Below are 22,198 nucleotides of genomic sequence, written 5' to 3'. Positions count from 1 at the left end.
AATCTTAATGGTCTTCCCAGACTTGATTTAGAGAATAAAATGTAATTCACTTGTAATGTAATGTAGTGTCTTTGGTAACAAAATTTGTTTCCTTTCTTTATGAGTTGAAGATCTATATTATAATATTCAGCTTCATACATGATTGGTTAAAAGGCTTGCAAATGTTACTACACACCCAGGATTTGGGATTCTCTTCTGAGCACAGGAGGGTGCTTTGTGTGTGGAGCAGGACACCCATCTGAGTCATTTCTTGCTTGTCATTTGCAATTTGTTCTATGAAATCTGGAACAGCCACTTAAGGGCAGGCGAAGTGCCATCTTATAAAAGTGGTATGAGCACAAACTACCAAGAGATTATATATGAAAATCAAAGTTGTTCAGTGACAGCAGCATTTGAAGCTAGGAATGTCCAAGCAGCTGTGAGGGATGATCTACCCTGCCTATTTTTAATGGGATGTCTCACTGGGCCTAGATTAATTTCAGAAATTAAAGTCACTTATGTAGATATATGAAGGGAGTTTCTACAACTCTGCTGAATTCAAATTGGTATAATGCAATACTGGTGTACTACTGGAGATTTTCAGGTGTTCTGGAGCATTGTGCAGGGAGCAGTGATGGGCACCCTGCAAAGCTGGGAGGAAGTGTGCCACAATGCACAACAAGCACAGGCTCTCTCCCAGACAGTACTAACAGGAAAGCTACAGCTTACTCTTTCCCTGGTAAATCCAGAATTACACAGAACAGAATAAACAAATGTCTTTGTTCCCATCACACTCCTGTGGAGATCAGTGGATGTTCTTTCACTAGCTTCTATAGAAACCTCGGTAGAGGGCCCGGATACACGTAAATCCTGTCCTGTAAATTTAGATCAGAAGACCATTTCTGTGACTTCTAGATTAGGAGATCTACATCTCCATTATAATACATCTGACTAACAGGATTTAAACTTTATATGCAGTTAAGCTCCTTGGGGTTCCAACCACTTGATTCCTAATTCAAAAGAAGTAGGTGCGAATGCTCACAAACTGCTTTCTCATACTGTCATGGCAACGAAATCCTCATAGCTGCAATGTCATTGTTAGTCACATGGCAAAGGACAGACAGAGGATGTTCTCTGCCTCCACCCCTCTCAAAGGTTAATACCACCAAAGAGTCCTGTTCCAAAACACTGAAACATCTACTACTGGAACATCTATTTCAGGATGACTGTAATGCATTTTTTTCGTACATATTGGTATTCTCTTGAATGCCCTCTGTTTTCTGCTCTTCTTTGATAAACCAATATTATTACTACTCAAACCTACCTGGTTTTTATGGAATATATTTTAAGAAATATGAAAAAACTGTCTGGGTAAGAGTAAATAGGGGACCTCAAGATTAATTTGTTACAGGGGACCTCACAATAATTTGTGAAATAATTCTAAATAAAAAAGTATCCTATTTGTAGACAGTACCAATGTGGTATAATATGCTGAATGTTTATAGGAATTGACTTCTACATGCTAAAAAAAAATTTAGAAAATCAACTAGAACAAAGTTTAAAATACGTCTTTTAATTTATGATTAATTTTTACAGTGCTACAGAATTAACAGGCACTAAAACAAATATCTGAATCTATAGATCAAAAAAAATTGTACTTCTTGCAAATAAGTAAGTTATTAGAAGTATCATATTGTGTTGCTTTCCTGTCCGTGTAAACTTCTAATGATAATGCATTTTAGAAGAAATAACAATAATAAGCAGTTGCAGTGCATTTACATAATTAAGAAACTTGCAGTACAATTCTATACATATACATTCTATACACTTAGATAAATTTTTCTGCTCTTACACTTTTACAAAGCCATAAACTGAAAGGACATTCAAATGCATTCAAGACCAAACAGAGAGGCAGGAGAGTATGAATAAAAGGACAGCATGTTTCAGATGGTACAACATGACACAGAAAGTATTGTACATCACCAGCCACTACCAGCTGCAGGTGTGAAATTGACAGCAGCTTCCTCGAGAGGGCTGGAGTCACCCAACATTCAGTTCTCTGCAGTTCTCTCAGCACAGCTCTCAGTTCACTTGCCAGATTTGCTTTTGTGACCTAAGAGTTCTGTTCATCTGGGAAGCCATAGGGATGAATCAGCTGGGGACATCTGCAGAGCTGGCACTCCTGAAGGCGCTCGAGACCCCAGACTGGCACTGGTGGCACCGCGGTGCCCGACGCCGACCCGAGAGTGCCATCCACTGTGGAGCTGTGCCCTCCTGGAAGCAAGCTCAAGGAGCTGCCCTTGGCACACTGAAACCTGCCCTTCGGCAGCCTGGCAAAGCATGGCAGGCAGTAACAATACTGAAACTCACTTGAGCAAGAGAACACAGAGCTCTGCAGAAAAATGGGGAGTTTGTTCTTTAAACAGCCATTGCAACAAACACAGAATGAAACATTTTAATGGGCTACAGTTAATCATCTATAAAAACTGCAGGTTCAGCACGAATTTAAATTGTAAATTGGTAATAAATAATACAGTAAGTCTCAGCACATTTTAAAATATACATTATGAAATAAACTTTGATTTTCAGAAAAGCTTTCACCTTTTTTCTTAAAAAAACCCACTTAAAAAATCCTGTATGAAATGCAGCCAGTTTGCCTGCCTGAATATTTTGATTTATGAGGCCCTACTGCCTAGTGCAGAACATTTATTTGTATTAACTTTCCTTTCTTTTTTTCCTTTCTGAGGCAGATTAAGCAAGAGCTCAATTCAAAAACTGTTAACGTCATTTAAACTAATTTGAAATTATAAATTATTGTAGCAATTGTGAATTGGTTTCATTCTGGTTTATTGAGTAACCATACACATATCCTAATATCCAGTGAAGTAAGCTACTGTGAAGACCAAGAGTACAACAATCAGAGCAGTAGCTAGACCTAGATTTAAAATGTACAGATTTCCATCTGGTCACAGAAAAGGTCTCCATGCATCTCTCTGTTAACTAGACTTGCAATCTATCCATGAACATGAACCTGGCTAAATGTTACGTTCAATGGGAATGAGAAACAGCACCCTGCACCATTTCTCCAAGTCAGTTTATGTTGAACTGAGCTGTTGAGATTGGTGTGCCATGCCCATCCTGGCAGACCTGTATATCTCAAGACATGCAGGCCAAGAGATAGCAAACCACAGTGAGTGGAGTGGGAAAGCCTCTCTGTAACACACCCTCTGCACAGAGATCCTCCAGCTGATCCCCTGAGCTCCCTCAGCAGACAGCAATGACAGCACACTGAGCTTCCTCTCATCTCACATCCTGCAGGGTGGGAGAAATTACATCTATCAGCTACTGCTCACCACGGCCTCAGTGATAACACAGAAGATGCAATACCTCAGCACCATGTTCCTTGCTGCTGCCCATGCCCTGAAGCTGGGATCTGACCTCCAAACATTCCGGGCTGAGCTGTGAAACAACCCAATCTGTCCCAAAACAGCTTTTCACAGTATGTGAGTGCTGGGAAAAACCTCAAGAAATCCAGCTGCTTTCAGGTAAAGTTTATACAAAAGATGGTTTCTGTTTCTACCAATAGTAGTAAAAGTCACCTGATTAAAAGGAATCTCCCTATTTCTATATGCTGCTATTCAAAAAGTTTCATAAAGCCATGCTCTATATAAATTCATTTCAGAAGGCCTATATAGAACAAGTAAGAAAATACCTTTATAAGGACAATTTGTGAAAGACTACATGAAAACATTAGAGATGCTGATGTTTGAATACATTCCTAATCTTATATAAGCAGGAGGATTTAAATGCTTTAGAAAACTAGGAATAATGCAGAGAGGAAGAAAAAAGACAGATGTAAAAAAGAAGTTGGAAAGAGAGCACCATATGAAAATCATACTTAAGTTTTAATGTCCATTTGCCAGGTTAATTAAATGTTTCAAGATGGTATATTGAAATTGAAATATAGCTACCTAGGATAAAATCCTAGCTCATCTGAAGTCAATAGCAAGAAGATTTTACCTGCAATTCTCACTATGTTTCAGAAGATATGTTAACAGAACCAGCAACCAGACAAGGGGAAAAGGCCTCAAGCTGTGTCAGGGGAGGTTCAGGTTGGACATCAGGAAGAATTTCTCCATGGAAAGGCTGGTCAGGCACTGGAACTGGCTCCCTGGGGAGGTGGTGGAGTCACCACCCCTGGAAGCATTAAAGAAGCAGCTGGACATGGCACTTAGTGCTACAGTCTACTTGATGTGGTGGTGTTCAGTCAAAGGCTGGACTTGGTGACCTTGGAGGTCTTTTCCAACCTTACTGATTCTGTGAAAAGGAGGCTTCAGTGAAAGGTTTCAGTCAAAAAACAGGAGGAAGAAAAGAACATGTTGCTTACTTTTTTTTGGTAAATATCATGTAAACTAATCTACATGGCAATCTCTCTGGTCAATGAAACATTGAATGTGATACTGTGAGTAAATTTTAGCTTTACTTTTATTAATGCATTATTTAGTAAGACTGTTTTGTAGCTGTAAATCCAGTTTTAAATTGTATCATTACCTTGTACATTGTTGCTTTATGGAAGTAGCAAGATTGTAGCAAACAGTATTGGTGTTTTTCATTTCATATGTACAAAAGGATATAAAAATAGGTCATTGATTAACATATGATAATATCCTTAGGCCACGATGAAAACAAATATAATACACTTTTATAGTGCAAGCATTTCCTTTAGTAAGAATACTATCTACAGGATACACTCATCTGATCAAGGATTTCAAAATCACATCCTTAGGTATCCAATGCATTTTCAATGAATTGATAGCTATGGTCTTCAGTGAGCTGCCCTGACAGTAAAAAGAGACACAGAACTTAATCTAATCTTAGTTTTTCATATTTCATCACACTCTTCTGTTTGCTAATGGAGATATATTTCCCAAAACTGCCAATATGTTCCTCATAGTTTATAAAACAGTACTGAAAGAATGTTGGACACATACAACTGCTAGTCTGAACACATAGTAACACAACTATTTTGTGATTCAGTGTTGTAAATGTAATTTATATTTTAAACTTTTAATAATTTTAGCTGCATATAAAACAGAAGCAGTAAGTTAAATTAGAGCACCGTGTGTGAAATTTAAGGAATATAAAGATTACACCTTTTAACATTTAAAGAAATACAACTGTTCTGTCTCAAGTCCACTATGCACCTGTCACATAAAAGGAAACTCATTTACGTGTAATGAAGACATACATAAATATCACAAATCCAAGTCACAACATGGAATTCAAAAGTTAGGGATATAGTAAATCCTTGCTTTTTTATTAAATTACTTGATACACCTTATTCTGGCATATCTACAAATTTCAAAAAGCTGTATTATCACAGTATCATTGAAGCTAAAAATGGAAACTGCCTATTCAAATATGTAGTTCAATCTCTTGCCAACTTTAACTGAAACCCTTCCAAGACACTGCGTGCATTGATTAGCATTACTGTGTCATTCCATAATTGATCTAATCAGTAGGACCTTTCTTCTGATATTCATTGGCACTTTACCTTGTTCCAAATTCATCATAGCTACACCTCCATACTTAGAAAAGCTCTTCCATGTATTTATCATAGAAAAAAGAATTACACATATTAGCAACTCAATCTTTCCGACTTCCTTCTCACTTCAACTAGTTTTGTTATTGTTCTCTGAGCTTTCAGAAGATTATCCAATTCTTCATCCCTGAGGTAGCCAAAACCTAAGACTGTACTCCAGAAATTACCTCAGCAACCACAAGTATTCTGATTTACAGCTGCCTGATGCAGCTCTTCCACATATGCATACGCTTCTTTTGACATCAGTGAAGCCAGAAACAAGACAGGTTTGCTGCCTACGTTTTCAAGGCTTCGTACCACATTACCATGTTTCAATCTTCTCTCTCTCACTCAGTATCCAAGTTTCCTCAAATGCATCACCTTTTCTCTGAATCTGCTAGGCTGTTAGATCAAAATCTTCCAATTTGTTGGACCTCTCCCACTCAAGTATCATATAGTATAAAATCACCTCTAACTTCTATCAATATACTGTAGATCCTTCCTGCAGATTATTGAAGACATGAAATAGAATTAGGTCAACACAGTATAAACAATTAATGGGGAGGGAGCAATTAAAATTGCCCAGTGGGATGAATCAAAGCACAATTTATATTTTAAGATTATATTTTAAATATATTTTATCCCTTCGAGCCATTGAAAAGAAGTCAAATATCTCACCATAGCTACAGATTTTCAATGCAATACTGATTTTTCTGCATACATACTTTAAATGTAGAAGGGCAAACATGCTGACAATCAGCTTTGCTCTGCAAAGGAGTCCCATTCCAGCCACTGATTAGAGAAAGGAAGGCACAACCTGTCTTCTCCTCAGCACAAACTTTTAACCAGTTAATATTATATCTATTACCCTAAGTACCTTTCAAATTACAAATAAAAATACAGGGAGGTCTAAATTTGCACTGACAATCAAGAATTCAACTCTTTTCAAAAGTCCTTCTGGAATTCTGCATGTGATACTGTAATTCAAAAAATGTTAAACAACGTGCTACAGTACTTATAATTGGAAAGGTATTACTTAATATAAAGCTTAAATACCATTCAATTCACCTAGTCTATGAAAAACATCATTACCTAATTTACACTCTGATTTCCAGAAGACTCACTTTCAGTACAACTTATCACCGCTTCTTCTGTTCTTGATAATGACTACAGGTCATTACAGAACTTTCAGAACAGAAGGCACAGCAGCCAACTATTCTAATTCTTAAAGCTACTCATCAACCTATTGAAAATAAGAAAATATTTCTTTGAAGAAATGAACAATTAAAAACCAAAGTGAATCTGAGGATGAAAAGGTAGGTCTCAAAAGATATTAATTGCAAAAATAATACAGTCCACAGGCACAGGCACAGTTGTTTATTCTTGTTCCATGTTTTAAAACTTGGACTCAGAAAAATCAGAGGAAGTTTTGGGTCTTTACCCTCTCTTCTTTTCCTTTCCACTGAAAGCACCATGGTTACACAGCTTGATTCAATCGTCCTTTTCCACAATCACTTCTCCATGAAGCACCCTTCTTCTCTGCCGCAGCATGTGGAAGTACAGTTGTGGAAATACTTGATCAAAGCATAAGAGAAAGCAAATTAGATGGAAAAATTCAACAGATCACATAATGGAAAACCACTATTTTACAGAATGATGAACTGAGTAAAAATTATGGCACACAGTGGTTGAGTTGATTAAGGTGAATAATAACAAATCATGAACATTGCAGTGATTTAAAAAACAATAATTAGCCAAATTATAATACCTTGTGTTCAAGGAACTTCACTCCAACAGCTTCCTTGTAGAAACAGGATTTAACCACATTCTGGTAGTGCTTGATAATTTCAAATCTGTCCTAAGCATTTTTGAAGACTTGGAGGAGGATACAAAGTTACCCCATTTGTTCAAGTCTGAAGTTAGGAGATCCCTCTTTGCTGTCCCTCTGTCATCTATTATATTACTGTCCTACTGACAGAGTTGATCCTTATATTTAATGGCTAGAAAACTGGGTTTATTCCTGAAGTATTGTTATATAAACAGATGTAAAACTGTTAGTAAGTTACCACACCTTAGAATATTTTTTGTTGACATAAAACCCTCTTGTTGGCCTTCATGACTTCTTGGAACCAAAAATTTAAGTGTGTGTTCATATTGTAAAAGTCCATATTGAATGCTGCCTTCTAAAATGAATACCTTTCATGAATGCATATCACAGACCCTTTAATTTCAGTTTTCCTGCTTTTCAATTTCTCTCTAATCTGCTGCCTTAATGTACTTAAAATGTATTTTAAAATATTATATATTCTATCATTAATATTATCTAAAATATTGCATCTGCCTAGTTTGGTCTAGCCCTATTCATGGTGGAATATCTGGTATATCAGGTTACTTTCTCCTTGTCTTCACTGCTTAGGTAGCAGTGGAGATAACACTGGAAGTGAAAGACAAATAAGATACTCTCTCTACTGTTGCCTCCATGGTTTCTGGCATGCATAAGTACAAGGGCAAACTGATTAAACCAGGGACTGCAGATGTTCAGAGAGGTTTAGGGGGGGAGTGGGATTGATTTCTGTGAAAATGAAATCTTAGAGAATACTGCTTCAAGTTTTTCCTGAGCATGCTTGAGTGATGGTTTTTCCAAGGTAAATGGTTATTAGTAGTAAAAAGCCACAGCAAATCTCTGGCACAACTTGCAGGACCATTTTAAAGTCATTATTTCAAAGTGGGAGAGGCACTAGAAAGTTCCAGTGACACAGTTACAGACATATCTGCGTGTAAGCAGCAACTTTTCTTACTTCGTCCAAGTCTGAGAAATAATTTTAGCACGTTCATTGAAAATTTTAAGACAGATTATGTTCCTAAGCAGGTAACAGGACAGAAAATTTCAGCCTAACCAATTAAAGCACATAAAGCTTGGAACAACAGAAAGCAGGCTCTTACAGTAGAAAGTGTTCAGCAAATTTTAATACAGGTAGTTTTTATAGCATTGCTGAGGATTTATTTTTATGATGTTAAAATGTTTCTACAGTTAAACAGTACTTACATGGCACATAGGAGAACATGACAATAATAAGGAAGTAATAGTAGTCAAAGGAGACATTGTATTTGTTGGGAAGTCTCAGTGAAAACATTCCTGTTTTCTTCACGTAGGGTAAAGCAGCATATATGGTTAGCAGTTCACCTGCAACTCCAGCAGGATACAAAACGATAAAAAAGTTGTATCTGCATTGAAAAATAATAATAATAAAAAAAAACCTTGTGAGAAACACTCCATAAACTTAAAATTTTCTCTTGTTATTAGTGGCACAGAAATGTATTAAAGTAGCTCCTGCACCAGAATCAGGGATCACATCCTGACTTTACATAAAATATCAGTTTCAGTTACTTTCAGTAGAGTTGCTTAGATTGACAAGAGAATGCATTCCTCAGTGCTTTGTTTAAAAACAGTGAAGTATCAGAACGTTTTTATCTCTTTCTAATAGAACAACCCTCAAATTTTTAGCCTCCAATAATGATTTTTTTAAAATGGACTATTCTTACCCCTGTTGTCACTGACACAATTCAGACCAGGACTGAATGTCAGATGATCCTACATATTTTCATCACAGTGCACACTCACTGGGTCAACTGTATGTAGTACAACTTGTTTGAAGATAATGGCAACGTTGAAAAGTATCAGAAGCCTGTTTTACTCACTACAACATGGGAATACTACATTTACCACTAATGGAAATTGGAATAAAAAGAGAAAAGAAAATTACTGTGCCAGAAACTTATCAGATCCATTTTAAAGTTGAGATAATGTTCAAATAAAAGGCAAAGCATCCAGTTGATAGAAAATGTGGTTTGAATGCCAAAGGCCACATAGGCAGTGACAAAATGAAAATTGTAATCAATAGGTTATGTGCTGTCCTTTCACACAGTGCACCATGGATATGCAGGTTCTCCTATGGAACAATTCTCCAGTTCATATAGGGAACAGCAATGAGAGCTGTCACACAGAGACAAAGGTACAATGTGCACTCCCTGACCAAAAGAAATAAGATCCAAAACAGCAGCAAATAAGCATGAGATCCTCCTAGAAGCAGAAGGGCTTAGAAGACTCACAGATGAGGGGAATCACAGAATAGTTCAGGTTGGAAGGGACCACAATGAGTCACCTGGTCCCAACCCACTCCAGCAGGGTTATCCTAAGGCACATGGAACAGGATTGTGTCCAGATGGGTTTTGAATATCTCCAGTGAGGGAGACACTGGGTTGTCTCTCTGGATAATCTGTTCCAGTGCTTGGTCACCTGCACAGTAAAGAAGTTCTTCCTCATGTTCAGGTGGCATTTCCTGTGCATCAGTTTCTGCCCTTTGCCTCCTGTCCTATTGCTTGGCAGCACTGAGAAGAATGTAGATTAGATAAGAAGGAACTAATACCTTACATATTGTTTCATATTGTTTTTCTCGATGCAGTTATAAGCTAAAGATCAGACATTCCATCTCTCTTGGTACTGAATTCATGCCCAATTGTGGTATTTGTTTATCCATAAATCTTGAAGGGATATTTTAGACTCTATGAAAAAATAATATATTTTCAAATGTTTTATTTATATTAATATTTCACCATATGCCTTTTCAGTGAGAATGTTGGTTTTCCCTACTGTGTATATTAAGGAAACAAAATTCTGTTATTTTAAGGCACACTGACCTGATGGCAAAAATTATTATCTGTCAATGTAGTTTGTTCTGAGTGCATTTCTCTTTCTGAAGTCTGTAAAAAGAACTACTGATGATAGCAAATCTGGCTATCTTTAAGTTTGTCATTTAGTGCTTAAGCAAGTCTCTCACTTAGGCACTAGCAAAAAGGAAATTTTTTACAAGAATGGACATAAATATCAGACATATCAAAGAAGCGCATTAGAAGCCTCAAACCTGCATTATCTACAAAACAAAAATAAAGGAACATAACAAACAAACTCTCTTAGATAAGAGTCACCTGTACTGAATGTAGGCTAGATATTCTTCTTCTAACATAATAAGTCTGCCTTACATGTATTTTTCAAATAATGACTACATAGGATACTAGTCCAGTCAAGTCTCCTGATAAACACACACAGTCTCTGTAGTGTATGTGATCTAGTGGCTGACCTTAAGAATGCTTCAAAATCAAGACAGTTTTGATTTGGAACTCAATTTTTGTGGCCTAAACTAAGTCAGTATTTAACTTCACTATATGGATATAATCTTACAAAAGCTCTGATAAAGCAGAACTTCTTATAAAGTAATAACACAGATTGAATGACAACAACTCCCCCATTTTCAAAAAACTAACATCCACAAAGACTAGCACAGGTGCTTAATTTTGGGCACTGTATTCAGAGCATCGTAAACAGTCATACTGCAAATTAAAAGATGAGATAAAATTAAAAAGATAGAGAAAAAAATTAGAGTAAATGAAAAAAAAATTAGAGTAAGTGAAAGCAGAGTTCAAACTGTGAGAAACAGAAAGCAAAGAAAAAACCATACTCCATAAACCTCAGCTAAAATATTTTAACATATTAAACCAAGCAGCAATGATCTCAAATACAGACAGCAACTGACTTGCACTTTGCTGACACATAACCAAAGCTCAGACATCTGCTCTCCTGTGTGTTAGTTCAGCATGCGTGAAACCAACATGCACAGAACCATAAGAAACTCAAGTGCAAGACATCTCCACCTGGCCCATTTAATGAAGTATGGCAAATGGTTGAGCAGGTTGAATGTGTAGAAGGAATATCGAGTAATCTCTGTCACAGTCCATACGACCAGAAAAAGAATAACGCTCTCCTCATTCTGGATCTGCAGAAGTATAAAGAACCAACATTTTCTTCATCCTTAGGCTTCTTTTCTGTGCAAACTGCAACAGACTTCTCTTTAAGATATATAGAACAGAACTAATACCTTGTAAAGAAAGACAATTTTGGCACAAAAGTGATATGCTGAAACTATGACCATGTACAGTTCATTATCATATGTGATTACTAACACACAGACACTTATCAACTGAGCAATCTTCCTCCATTATGCAAATATCAAAATATAAAGCCCTATAATTATGCTTATTCTTCCTCTGTGTTCTCTACCTACATTCCACTAGACTATCTAACTATCCCTCTTCTATTTTTGGTTTATCTACTTGTTTATATTTTTCCTCCTCAAAACAGCAAGAACAACAAAATGCTACAGAAGGTATGTTCTTCTCATAATCACTTTTTAATCATTCTGTATTTCACTACTCCATTTCCTAGATTTTCTCTTACTTTTCATCTTGCTTCTTCTTCAATATATAATGCACATCTCCATGAAACTTTAGACAAAAGGAATTGCTTTATATAACCTACTAACTGGAACTTGGTCACAGAAGATCAAGGTTGGCAGACTTCAGGGAGCTCTAAGATAGTTAAGGAGCTGGAGCACAGATGGCTCACTAAATGAAGAGTAGTTGGTAGATCAGGAGCTTTGGGTAAACTCACTCAACAATCCCATGTAAGATTTAAGTTCTGAGTCATTAAACTGCCTCAACAGTAAGTAGCACATCTCTGCTGTTTCAAAACACCAGTTCTTTTTCACTCTGAGTGAACAAATAAACAAAAGTCCCCAAATACAGAGAAGGCACCTGGGGATCTATTACAAACACTACCTTCTGTGAGGAAAAATTACACACAAGTAATTTTCTTTCCTTTAAGAGGGGAGGAATTTTGTAATACACTTCTACACTTTTATGAAGGCTGAAAAGCTCCAGGGATGTCTGTGAAATAGAATAAAGCAACACAACTTTTGTTAAAATTATAAAAGAGGGAAATGATTTTTCAAAATAAAATGCAACTTGGTGACAAAGCTTAATATATCTCCAAGATGCTGAAAATCCACAACTCTGACAAAAGTCAAAAAGAATTATAAGTGCTCAAAAATCACACCCTCAATGTGTCAGTCAAAGAAGGTGCAATTTTAGCAGAAGGATCTCACCAACATCATAAAGAAAATGGAGACATAAAAATAGCACCAAAATCACAAACAAACTGCAGCAACTGAAGTGCAAAGACACCAAAACAAATAAGCAAAGGTAAAGACAGAATTAGGCTGTTCTTTGCCTCATGCAATTAGAGACAAACATTGATAACTCAAACTTGGATTCATGTCACAGTGCTAAATCCAAGCAGAAGAGCTTTAAATAAGTATGCAGAGAATTCCTATCTGCTGCCTTGCAAATCTGCAGTCAAGTGGGGAGGTCTGGCTCTGGCTATTATCACTGACGTGCCTCTCACCACCTAAAGTGACCCTGAACATTCATGCCTGCTAAGCAATAACAGCGTGAAATACAATCAGACATACATTCAAATGTATTTCTTCTTGGACACAGATTGGCCTACAGTAGTGTAGATAGAGGAAATAAAAGAAATTTCTGGATATGCTTAAGATTTAGTTCACTGCAGATAGTAAAAAAGGCAAAATGCAGTGCTATAGTCCAGCTCATGTGTAGATATTCAATATAGGAATCTTGTTAATCTTTGAGACATTTTGCCTTACAGAAAAACATAAAAAGTTAGCTTACAAGAAAAAAAAACTAAACCAAACTAAAACAAAACCAAAAAAACCCCAAATCAAACCGAAAAAACAAACAACAAGAAAAAAGAAGAACAAAAAAATTAACCTTATGAAAACCCTATTTAATTTATTCCATGTCAAAGGAAAAGGTGCAGTGTAGAAAAGAAGTCCTCCTGTGAACTGAAATGAAGATTTGATAACTGAGGCAGGTGCTAGGATAATTCATCTGCAGAAAGGCCTATGCCATCTGCTGGTGAGACAGTTTAATGGCTCAGCTTTTCAAGTTCTGAAGAATTCAGGAGCTCAAAACCTATCACTTAGTTTTTTATACACCTTTCATAGAAAGCACACCTCACAAATTGAACCTGTTGTCCTTACCTACTAGTTGTGAACTGCTTGCTTCATTCTACTAATGGCTCACTAACCTTACAACAGCCACCCAAAGCCAGGCAAATAACCATTGTCATTTACACAGGTCCTTAAGTGCCATTGTGACACACTGGATGTCATCAAATTAACAATCTTAACAGATTACCATAACATTAAAATTTTGTGAAGGTTTCTAAAAAAATAGCAAAATCACTACCATGTTTATCCATGTGAATTCAAGACATAGATTTAAAGACATAAATTTACCTTTTATTTAGATTAATTCAGCAAGTGCTAATTAAAATTTTTGAAAGGGAACTGTTAACACTAGGGTAGTTTTGCTTGTAAATAATAGGAGTAGTCATTGATTTCATTTAGGCAAACCACAGAGGGCACGATGCTGAAAACACTGCTGATTCACAGCTATGACCCAGACTCTGTCTCCTGGCAAGAATCACACAAATTCTATTTTGTAACCCTAACTTCCAAAATTGCACTCAAATATGTAAGCATTCTTTACAGGAATAGAATTAATTTTTAGCTTGGTCTTCCTTGTGAAATGAGAACTGTAGTAATAGCTTCTCCTTAAAAGAAATCAAAACATAATTTGCTCAGACACATACCTGTTTTATACTGTGTGCAATGAACCACACCATGAAGATTCTGGAACTCACTTGGACCCCAGTCACAAGCACAGATGTGCGAACTATTCCTTAAAAAGAGAAACATGTTATCTCTGCTCCACAATTCGTGTTTTAACTAGCTACAGGAGAAACTAAAACAAAGAACTCACCAACTGCACAGTGGATTACCTGTAAATAAAAATGTCAGAGGTTACTGATGTGTGGCATGTTACTAGCTACCCTATAAACATCGCCTTTTGATATTAATATAAACCTAGGCTCAATTCTGGTTTTTGTCTCCCACTAACAGTCTTAAAAAGAAATACATGGCAGAGCCCTGGCAATAAGTATTGGGATGGTCTCAATATCTGAGCTGTGCAAATACATGAAAGACATTCAATTTAATTGTAAATATTAGACATTTAGATATTTACAAAGCATTTTATTCAACTAGTAAGCTTCTCTTCCTTTACCTTATTCAAAGAAGAATTTTACAGGACAGTGTAGAGGAAGCCACATAATGAACGCTAAACACACAACAATTTTAAAATGTTCTGCATTTATTACAGATTAATAATATTAATATGCTTTTGTCAATGACAGCTATGAATCTTTAGACACAATGTATTTTCTGGTCAGTAATGTTTAGCAAATGAAGTGCTTTTCATAATTTTGGCAGGTTTGAATAGAATTACAGTGAAAGTTTAACAGCACAAAAGCTTATATGCAGCTGGTGACATGATTTTAACAGTTGTTTGAACTAGAGATGTTGTAGGCAGATTGAGAAAAAAAAATTAAAATGTAGATAGACATTCTTTGCTGTGCCTGGGAAAGAACTGCAAGTGCTCCATAAACCCAGCAATAAAGCTTAATTCCACAGATGTACCAGAACTGAGACCACTAGTGCACAGTTTGCAAAAGTATTACTTAAAGAATACTTTGCAAATCTTGAACAGACTCTGTAGCAATGGATTATATGGGGTGCGTGAATCCTGTCTTGAAATAAGCAGAAGCAGGAAAGGCACAGAAGGATAGTAAGTCCAGTATAAATAAAATATTCTTTATATATATTCAATCTCTGAGATGGTGATATCTACTACATTAGAGGGCTGATCTGCTGGCTGTAATGCCTTCAAGATTTTGTCTTTTGCATTAAAGACTCTCAAATCAAAGCAGTTCCCAGGCACTGATTTAAAGAAATATTAGAATTAGGTCTGAAAACCACATGCTGATTTGTTTCAAGTAATCACCTTGTCCCACCCCCAAAGCTTCATTAAATAAGAAAGTAAAAAGGACTTTTAGAACTGATATAATATTCTTATTTTAAATTCAGGATAATAATGTGTTTTGCCTATGATATGCAGCATCCAGTAAAGCAAACTAAGGTTTAAAATTTACCTCAAGCAAAGCAAATGTCTGGAAAAATTTAAGCGTCTTTTGAACGCTTCTGAATAAGCCTCTATGTGTTCCTTTCTGTATATAAAACCGCACCATGGCAATACCTAATACCAGCCACCTATAAAAGAAAGAGAATGGATACATTTCAAATTAGAATTCTAAAAATATCCATCCATCGTAAATAATTTAGTAGAGTATTTTTCTTCACAGGTTAACTTTGATTCTTCACTTGTCAGTGTTCTTAGATCATCAAAAAATATCTTTAGACATAAATAGTATATAATATTATGTAAACATTACACTCATCTCTTTACTTGGAAAATAATGGAGAATAACTTGCTGCCTTCTGAAGACTGACTTAATTGAGGGAACCCCCCAAAACCACCCATCCATCAGACTTTTCTCCAGCAGTGACTACATATTTTTATGTAAATTTTTATGCATCTATTAAATCCTCATGCATCTTGACTATTAAATACTGTTATTTGAAACCACATGGTGAGCTTGGCACTGAAGTCACTGTTTGAGTTGCAAGTTTCTCAAAGTAAAGGACTGGAATTTATTCACGTCAGTTTTACATTTTTCATGGCCTCTCAACTCACTGATTTCAGGACTGACTAGTGATTTTAATGCTCTTGTTTGTGATTATCCAAACAAAGGTACCACTATAATTATGTTTTCCAAAGTGGTGAGAAGAGTTTTAAAAGTTGACTTAAAAATCAGACTCCAAAGTGCTGAAAGATGGATGTTCTATGCTCCTGACCTCAAGAAACATATGTAACTAGCACATTTGAGGGTATGGAAAAATTTATTTTGTTTTTTTTTAGGAAACTGAACAATGATGCCAACTAATAACTCTTCCAAGGTAAAGAAAGAAAAAGTAACAGTATCTTTTAATCATAGTAGAATTTGACATAAAATTTAAATTGAGATTTAGAATGGAAATTGAGATAAAAAAATAAACATCTAAATTGTGGGTTGATCCCACCACATGCCCAGACTCTGTAAAATAATCCAAGGCATGAGGAATTCCTTCCATGTAATAAACCCATTTTTATATAATAAGGATTTTCAAAACAGTGTACTATATTTCCCTAATCATGGGATTGATTGGGTAGGAATGGATCTTAGAGATCATTTAATTCCAACCCCCTCTGCCATAAGCAGGGACACCTTCTACTAGACAAGGTCACTCAGGGCCCCATTCAACCTGTCTTTGAGCACTTCCAGGAATGGGGCATCCAGGAGTTCTTTGGGCACCCTCTGCAAGTGCTTCACTACCCTCTGAGTAAAGAATTTCTTCCCAATATCTAATCTAAAGCTGCCTTCTTGCAGTTCAAACCCATTATACCTTATTCTTGTGATAGTCTCTATCACTACAGGCGCTTGTGAAAAGTCCCTCTCCAGCTCTCTTGTGGGCTCCCTTCAGGAACTGAAATTATGTCACCCTGGAGCCTTCCATTCTCCAGACTGAAAAAACCAACTCTCTCAGCCTTTCAGACCTTTGTTCTTAAAACATCCCATTAGCAAGAAGCCTGAAAACATCAGGTTTCAATCCAAAAAAACTAAGTACAAAAATTCTTTAACATAGACATAGGCATAGCAAGAGCTATGGATTGCTATTTGGAGAGGTAAAAATAAAAATCAAAAATGACAAAAATTTTAGTTTAATGTCTTCTCTGAAATTCCTGGGAACAACTACTCAGTCCTTTCATTCTCCACAAAGCCATGGCAAGTATATTCTGCAGCAACATGAACTCTGGCTAAGGAAGGGCCCAGGTGACAAAGCAGAAGGGCTTCAGAAATACTCAGAGACAGATTCAGAGAGATTATAAACATTCAGAGAAATATTTACATAAACATTTGGACAAATATTTAACTCATTCTCTTGTAGCCCTCCCTGAGCATAAGGTAGAGGCTAGCACTGGAAACAGGGTACCTGGAAACGGTAATCTTTGGTCAGACCCACTGTGCCTGGATCTGACAGCTCCTGGCTCACCTCGCATGGCACGGACGTCAGTGTCAGCCCCTCTACAGCTCCCTACGCACGGCGGCCTCTGCTATGCAGGCACTTGGTGTGCCCCATTCCAGCACTTCATGACAGCATTTCAAACTCACATGGAGTTAGTCAGGCTTCCCCACACAGCAGGAATGATTCCCCTCTTTGATCCCTTCTACTTTAAGCCCGTGAATCTGATCTGTCAGCGCTCCAAAATCTTCCCCTGCAAGTGTTACTTAGATTTTATGTCGGATTTTAAATATGAGTGCATTTATTTCTGGTTGTCTCCAACCCCTGTGGAAACAAGGAATTACTGGAATATCACTGGTAGTCTTTCACAGTGGAGCTGCCCCGTTTTACAGTGAGGTGTTTGACAAGAGGAAGGTGATGGTGAGTTTACATCCAGCTGGCAGCACAAATGTGGCAGCAACAGCTCTGTATGTGACTTAGACTGAGAAGTCATAATATATTTAACCTAACAAGGCATTTTCTGCATCTCATTCCACAACCAAAGCATAAGCATTGCAGAGAGAAGTAATCTTGGACTACACTCAGAATCAAAGATGGCAAGTGTGTTTTTCTTAAAGGATTTTTTATGTGGACATAAATTTCTGTAGATAGATTTATTCAGCTGTCCATGGCTTTGACTTTAGATCTCAGGAAAGTCTTCGTACTGGTTATTACAAATCACCAGGAAATGGAAAACACCTTCTGTAATAAAGGCAGCATCTCAGATGGGACTTTCAACAAAACTGAGTATTGATCTGTCATTTTAGTCCCTTAAATCTGTTTAGAAACAAAGATAAGCTGCAGGTTTTTTTATTAGAATGGTTGTTAACATGTAGTTATGCATTAGTTTGTTAAAACTCCAGAAACATTTTGATATATTGCTGGACAACTGGACAAATATGCTGTTCTAGTTAAATATTTATCCTGTGTAGTGTCTCTGTTCAGTATACCTGTATTTCAAATATGTATTTTTCTCTTAAATTGTACCCATAAATGATTATAAGAATTTATTCCAACCTCTTTTTTTTTTCTGCTTCCACATAAAATATCCAATTTTGTGTGTCCTAATTTCTTTTGATATTAATGGAAAATGAGAGAGAAGGAAGTGGGAGATACTGATGCAGCACCTAAGGTCAAAACTAATACGGTTCGATAATCTTTTAGAGACATATAAAAGTCAGTGGCAAGAGTCAGTGTTCATTAGCAAATTCACACATGGAGCACAAGACTGGTAATTCAATGAGGTAACATTAACCTCACGTAAAAGCACTTTTCGAAAAGTGCTGCAGTAATATATGAACAGACTTTAATAAATAATCAAGATTCACAGTTGCTAGTGAGAAGAAAGCCATTACGATCACATTCCTGGCTTTCTCCAGCAGTGCTTGAGCTCCTGCCTCAACTGCGGCGTGTTAAGTTTACTCTACGGGATTCAAAGGGCAGTGAGACCACCCATTAGTAACCACCGTAAAACTATTCTCATGATGAATATCACACTAGAAGTTGTAAATTTTTTCATTCTTAGCTTTCTTTTAAACATGCGGAAATGAATAGGTTGAGTTTTTTTCCCCCAGGAGTTAGTGAACAGTTAAAATTTTCAAGAAGTGAGAACATGTGCTTCGAGTACTAACAACGTAAACCTGACTGCCCTTATGATCTATTATTCAAAATAAATACCCTCTTTCCTCACAGCAAAGCCTCGCAGCACGGAGCACAAGCTCAAAGGAACCTCCTGGGCTACTGTTCTGTCTCCCCCGGTCCCCGCTCATCGCTCCTGCCCGGGGGCCGGGCTGCCTTTGGACAGCTCTGCCTGCGGGCAGCCGGGGCGGGCTCTGCTCGCTCACAGCCAGGGCGCACCGACCCGCCCCTCACGGGACCCCGGCCCTGGAGCCCCCGGGGCACCGCGGAGCGCTGTCGGCTCCCCGCGGGCGCCCGGCAGCCCCGTCCGCATCCGGGAGGCCGCTCCGCGGGACGCGGCTCCCCCGCCCGGCATTCCGGTCCCGGCTATACTTAACCTCCGCGGCGGGCGCGGGGTGACGCGCCGGCGGCCGGCAGCGCTGCACCGTATTAGGCAATGCTCGGCAGGCGAGGAGAGCCCCGCTGCCGGCGGCTCCCCCGCGTCCCGGCTCTCCCGCCCGGCCCCGCCGGGCCCCCGCCTCGCCCCGGCCGCGCCGCCCCCGCTCCGCCGCTCCGCGCCCGCGGAGGCGCCGCGCCGCCCGCGCCCGCTCACCCCGCGGTCATGGCGACGTTGTAGAAGATGAGCCATGTCGTGGCCAGGACGCCCAGCTTCTTCTTCTTCTTGCCGTTCTCCTTCTCCTCCACCGCGCCGTTGCCGCCTCCGTCCTCCTCGCTGGACGCCATGGTTCCCCGGCCGGGAGCGCGGCGCGCACGGCGGGGAGGAGGGGCTCCCTCCGCGGCGGGGCTGGGGCCGCGCTGACAGCCGGACCGGGCGCTGTCTCTCACCCCATCTGTCTTCCCCGAGGGCCGCCGCCGCCGCCAGCGGCTCACATGGCCCTGCGCGCTCCTCCCTCCGCGCCGCGGGGCTCCCCGGGTCAGCCGGAGCCTGCGGGGGCGGGTGAGCCTCCATCGGCCGGGAGATCCTGGTGGGATGGTACCTGGCGTCAGGCAGCAGCAGCGGGAACAGCCCACCTCAGAAAAGGTGACAGAAAATAGCGCAGTTCTTGGAAACACAGAAATAGGTGTCTGAGACTGGGAACACCTGGGAGTCTGGCCAGAGACCGACTGATGGGAATATGCCCAGGCCCCCATCTCAGAGGCCAAACAGCCACCTGCCAGGGTGACAGTCTGGTAGGTCTCTATAAATACCACCCTCAATACATGAGGAACACTAAGGCTCCCACCTGAGAAGGGGAAATTTCTTCCAAGGGCTTGAAGAGCACCAGGTGGCAGACTGAAGGATGAGATTTGAGTATGCAAGTTACCTTGTAAATGTCTGCTCTCTGTGCAAGTGCAAAGGGAAGCTAAGCCAGCACAGGTAGCATTGCTGGGACTGGCTCTGGAAGGGGGACAGCCTTAGCCTGACTTGTGACATGATGCTTCAAAAGTGTGGGCTGCACCCACTATCCTGACACCTGGCACTGTCTCTGCTAGTTTGGGGATGCAGGCTCCTCATTTCCACAGCTAAGCATGGTGACCATGACCTCTCAGCCCAAATACCTCAGACGCAGGCATATACAGAGAGAAGAATTCAAAATCTGGGTCAGGATATCTTTGAAATGCTACTTGTTCAGCAGAATTTAAAGAGTCCAAGTCTATCTACTTTAGAATGGGATGGGTATTTCAATGCTGAAGACACCTGGATGTCTCAGGTTGAGGGTCTTCATGTAAAAAGATAAGCAGATGTGCCAACAAAACCTAAGTCTCCCCCTACTCACCAAGCACACAAGCAGATGTTCATCTTTCAGCCTCAAAGCCCACACCCACTGGCAACAGCAAATGTATAATGTGCAAAATGAGTAGTTGGCAAAAGAGCACATTATATATGTTCTTAGATTACACTAGGTATCAATATTACACATGCACAGCTGCTTTTTGTGTTCAAGAAATAAATATAATCCAGTTTGAGAATCCTGTAGTTAAAAAATCAAGACAAAGAATTTACACACAGGATTGAATGACCCAACTCAGAAATTTTTGCCAATACTGGTTAATCTGAGCCTATATGTCATCTCAATGTGACAGCTATAAGTTGGTTTAAAATTTAGATTTCAAAAATATTTTCAATATTTATTATTTTAATTCTGGATATTCCTGCTATCTTACTTACATGTTTTCTCCACTTGAATTCCTCTTTCTTCAAACCATTCTAATTTTTGGCTCTGACAATGTAGTCTGGAAAGAGGCATCAAAAATTAACCACATGTTATGAGCAAGGTGTTTTTTTTCTCATTTGATTTTGTCAAATTTAGGAATTCATTAACTGATGAAGACTTTCTTAAATTATGATACATGGAGAAAGGCATGACTCAATCCCAATTTTTAATCAGTTTGGGGTTTTTTACTACTTTTAGCTGTCCTTTGCTATGTTTCTTTTTAGATTTTTTCACAGCAGATTTGAGGCAACAGATCCTATTTTCTTTCTGAAGTAAAAATTTTCCATTTTTAAATCCCTTCTTGGATGTTTTCCATGCTTTTGATCAGAATCTTTTGAAATTTGATAAGTAGTTTGTCTAATTCTCATCAGAATTCTGTATTACTTTCCTTCCCCTATTTATTTGCTCAGATTTATTGATTTTGGATATACACATTATCTTCTATGATGACTGGGTTTGTCTTCTGTTAATTTAGTCAATTCAGAAGTCAGTGGTGAGGAAAGTGTCTCAATGTGTTTGCTCTAACATTGTGGTTACTATTTATTAAGCTTATGGTTTCTCTTGCTATCACACCACTCAATCACCCAATTGATGAAAACTTTCTCAATATCCCCATAATCTTTTCTTGGATTGAAATAAACGAAACTTTTTGTTCAATTTGCAAGATTTTTCATCCCCATTTGGCTATGTTTCCCAAACATTTATTAAAGTATTAAGAACAAAACATATCGCAGACCTTTCATAAACACCCAATTGCTGTAATTTTTCTGTAATAAAGTTGCCCCTTGTTTCTACTTCCCATGTTTTAATCCATGGAGATATTTCATTCC

At 38.4% G+C, this 22,198-nt stretch overlaps 1 protein-coding gene across 1 annotated transcript; it reads right to left on the bottom strand.

Annotated features, from left to right (window-relative positions):
• Positions 1 to 1,532: 1,532 nt before the first annotated feature.
• On the bottom strand, positions 1,533 to 20,141 carry HACD1 (3-hydroxyacyl-CoA dehydratase 1). Its single transcript, XM_071428896.1, has 7 exons — positions 19,766 to 20,141; positions 15,528 to 15,645; positions 14,300 to 14,318; positions 14,130 to 14,218; positions 11,270 to 11,391; positions 8,607 to 8,785; positions 1,533 to 7,134 (listed from the first exon to the last, which is right to left on the bottom strand). Exons 1-7 carry the CDS (start codon positions 19,894 to 19,896, stop codon positions 7,052 to 7,054), a joined length of 741 nt encoding a protein of 246 aa, XP_071284997.1. The 5' UTR covers positions 19,897 to 20,141; the 3' UTR covers positions 1,533 to 7,051.
• Positions 20,142 to 22,198: the final 2,057 nt, after the last annotated feature.

Source organism: Agelaius tricolor, unplaced genomic scaffold (genome assembly GCF_023055355.1).
Source record: "Agelaius tricolor isolate 1412-34295 unplaced genomic scaffold, bAgeTri1.0.p SCAF_6, whole genome shotgun sequence".
Classification (NCBI taxonomy): domain Eukaryota; kingdom Metazoa; phylum Chordata; class Aves; order Passeriformes; family Icteridae; genus Agelaius; species Agelaius tricolor.
This window is presented reverse-complemented; position numbering and strand designations above follow the sequence as displayed.